The 2,926-nt window shown below is 36.7% G+C and overlaps 1 protein-coding gene across 1 annotated transcript in view; it reads right to left on the bottom strand.

Moving 5' to 3' along the window:
- The window catches only part of LOC106873500 (lysosomal alpha-glucosidase), a 35,545-nt gene that overhangs the window by 8,809 nt on the left and 23,810 nt on the right, over nt 1–2,926 (bottom strand). The window contains exons 13-14 of the mRNA XM_052975685.1: nt 1,847–1,998; nt 267–415 (exon numbers count right to left, since the gene is read on the bottom strand). Coding sequence (XP_052831645.1) covers nt 267–415; nt 1,847–1,998 — 301 coding nt within the window. The remainder of the gene's footprint in view (nt 1–266; nt 416–1,846; nt 1,999–2,926) is intronic.

Below are 2,926 nucleotides of genomic sequence, written 5' to 3'. Positions count from 1 at the left end.
TCTCATTCGTAAGGTATTTTTCGATATTATTATTATTATTACTTCCCCAAGACACCTGATGAAGGCTGGAGGGTATATCAGCCGAAACGTTGTGTTAACAACAAACAAGATGAGGACAAATATCTGTCAAATGTAAATAATGTAAATAATGTACATAGTTCCTCATCTCTTAAGTATAGAACTGTATGAAACACAAGCTGTTTTGTAAAAATTTCCATTGTTTAAATGACAAACACCCCATAACAAAAAGTGAAAAGCTGACTCACTCGTAGAAGAGGGGCCGTGCCACTGCTGATCCAGTTGCATGGCTTTTGTAGAACAGGGTGTAAAGGTAGGGCAGTAGAGAATATCGTGTCATATAAGCCTTCTTTGTTGATTCAGAAAATGCCTTACCAAATGCTGCTGGATCTTGGTCCTGTCAAAAGAAATAAGCATCTTTAGTTGATGAAACATCAAAAGTACCTCAACATGATTACCTGATCAGGTAGAAATAAAAGCTAAATGCTCCTCAGATCACACCGTTGCCTTAAGATAAACATCTTTAATTGATGAACCATCAAAAGTACTTCAATGCAATTACCTGGGCAGGTAGAAGTAACAGCTAAATGTCCTGCAAATCACACCCTTGTTTTAAGACAAGCATCATTAGTTTAAGAGGTATATAGTTACCTGACCATATAGAAACAACAGCTAAGTGTCCCTCAAATCACACCCTTGCCTTTAGATAAGCATCATTAATTTATGAGCTAAGAGAGATACCTCAACATAATTACCTGAATAGTTAAAAATAACAGCTAAATGTTCCTTGAATCACACTCTAGTTGTAAGATAAACATCATTAATTTATGAGCAAACTAAGGCACTTCAACATAATGACTTGACCAGCTAGAAATAACAGCTAAATGTCCCTCAAATCACTCACTATATCCTTAATTTATGAACAAATGATAATGTTTCAACATAATTATCTGACGAAATAGAAATAACAGCTAAATGTCCCTCAAATCATACCGTGCCCTCAAGAGAAAAATCTTGACAAAATTTCAGAAGTTTTGACCTTTCTGACCTTTGTTCTTTGATGACCTTTTTTCCTTTACTACTGACCATTAAGTTCACACTATTGTGATCTTTTTGACCTTTGCAGAGGTGCATGGCTTAGTGGTTACGGGTGCTGGGCTCATGATTGTAAGATTGTGGTTTCGATTCCTGGACCAAGCGATGCATTGTGTTCTTGAGCAAGACACTTCATTTCATGTTGCTCCAGTCCACTCAACTGGCAAAAGTGAGTAATCCTGCGATAGACTGGCGTCCCATCCAGGTGGGAAATTTATATGCCATGAAAACCGGGAAACCGGCCCTTATAAATCAATAGGACTTGGGAAGGTAACTTTTTCTCACCATTGATTGCCTCTTACTGACCTTTAGGGTCATACTACTGTGACCTTTCTGACCTTTAACACTTACTAACCTTCAGGTGCACAATGTAACCTTTCTGACCTTCTACTAACCTTTATGTACCCATTATTTTGACCTCTCTGACCTTTTAACCTTTAACAATTACTAACCTTCAGGTGTACAATGTAACTTTTCTAACCTTCTACTGACCTTTATGTTCCCCTTTATTTTGACCTTTCTGACCTTCTACTGACCTTTATGTGTCAATTATTTTGACCTTTCTGACCTTTAAGCATGCAATATGGCCTTTTGACCTTCAACAATTACAAACCTTCAGGTGTACAATGTAACTTTTCTGACCCTCTACTGACCTTTATATACCCATTATTTTGACCTTTCTGACCTTTAAGCATGCAATATGACCTTTTTGACATTTACTCCATCTACTGACCTTTAGTTTGATACTGTTGTGACTTCGAGAGAAAGGGTAGAATGCACCCAACTGATACCATCTTTGACACAGTTCTTTGGTAGTTTCTTTATTAAAACCACAAATGTCTGCCCCAACCATTGGAATACCAAACAAGTTGAAGTTGATGATGTCTGTCAATTAACAAATGTTAATTAACTAAAGTAAACACAATGATAAACATTCATTAAGGTAAACACAATGATAAATGTTAATTAACCCTTTAGCATTTAAACCACCCATATCAGGCTCAAATATTCTGTTTAAGGTTCAAACTGGCCAGATCCAGCCTCTCACACCTACCCTACAATGTTATTCTAGAAATATACAATCATGTCATTGAAATCTTGAAGCTATGAGATTATGCGGGATTAATTCAAAACAATGTGAAAGATAGAATAATCTGAATGCTAAAGGGTTAAGGGAAAACACGATTATAAACATTAATAAATATTTTAGAAACACATACAGCATCATCATCATCATCATTTAATGTCCACATTTCCATGCTTGCATGGGTTGGATGGAATTTGTTGAAGCAGATTTTTTTTATGTGCATTATTAACCACTACACCATATGCCATGGGCATATGGCATAGTGGTTAAGAGCACGGGCTACTAGCTCCAAGATTCCGAGTTCGATTCCAAGCAGTAACCTGAACAATAATAATAATAATAATAACATAGAAAAATATCTTAGGAATGAGAACCCAGGTTCAATATTTCCCCAAGACACTTGATGAAGGCTGGAGGGTATATCAGCTGAAATGTTGTGTTAACAGCAAACAAGATGAGTACAAATATCCATTGAATGTAAATAATGTAAATAATGCACATAATTCCTCATCTCTTAAATATAGAACCAGATTTTTTATGCCTGGACGCCCTTCCTGTTGCCAACCTTCACCTGTTTCCAAGCAAGGTCAATATTTCTCCCATAGCCAGACAGGTTTTTCATGGAAGACTAGAAATGAACGAGCCCACCTGTATGACAGTGATGCTCATTTACAACCATCACTTGATGTCTCGACAAGGGTTCACACAAAGACACACACACACATT

The sequence above is a fragment of the Octopus bimaculoides genome, chromosome 22 (genome assembly GCF_001194135.2).
Source record: "Octopus bimaculoides isolate UCB-OBI-ISO-001 chromosome 22, ASM119413v2, whole genome shotgun sequence".
In the NCBI taxonomy this organism is placed as follows: domain Eukaryota; kingdom Metazoa; phylum Mollusca; class Cephalopoda; order Octopoda; family Octopodidae; genus Octopus; species Octopus bimaculoides.
This window is presented reverse-complemented; position numbering and strand designations above follow the sequence as displayed.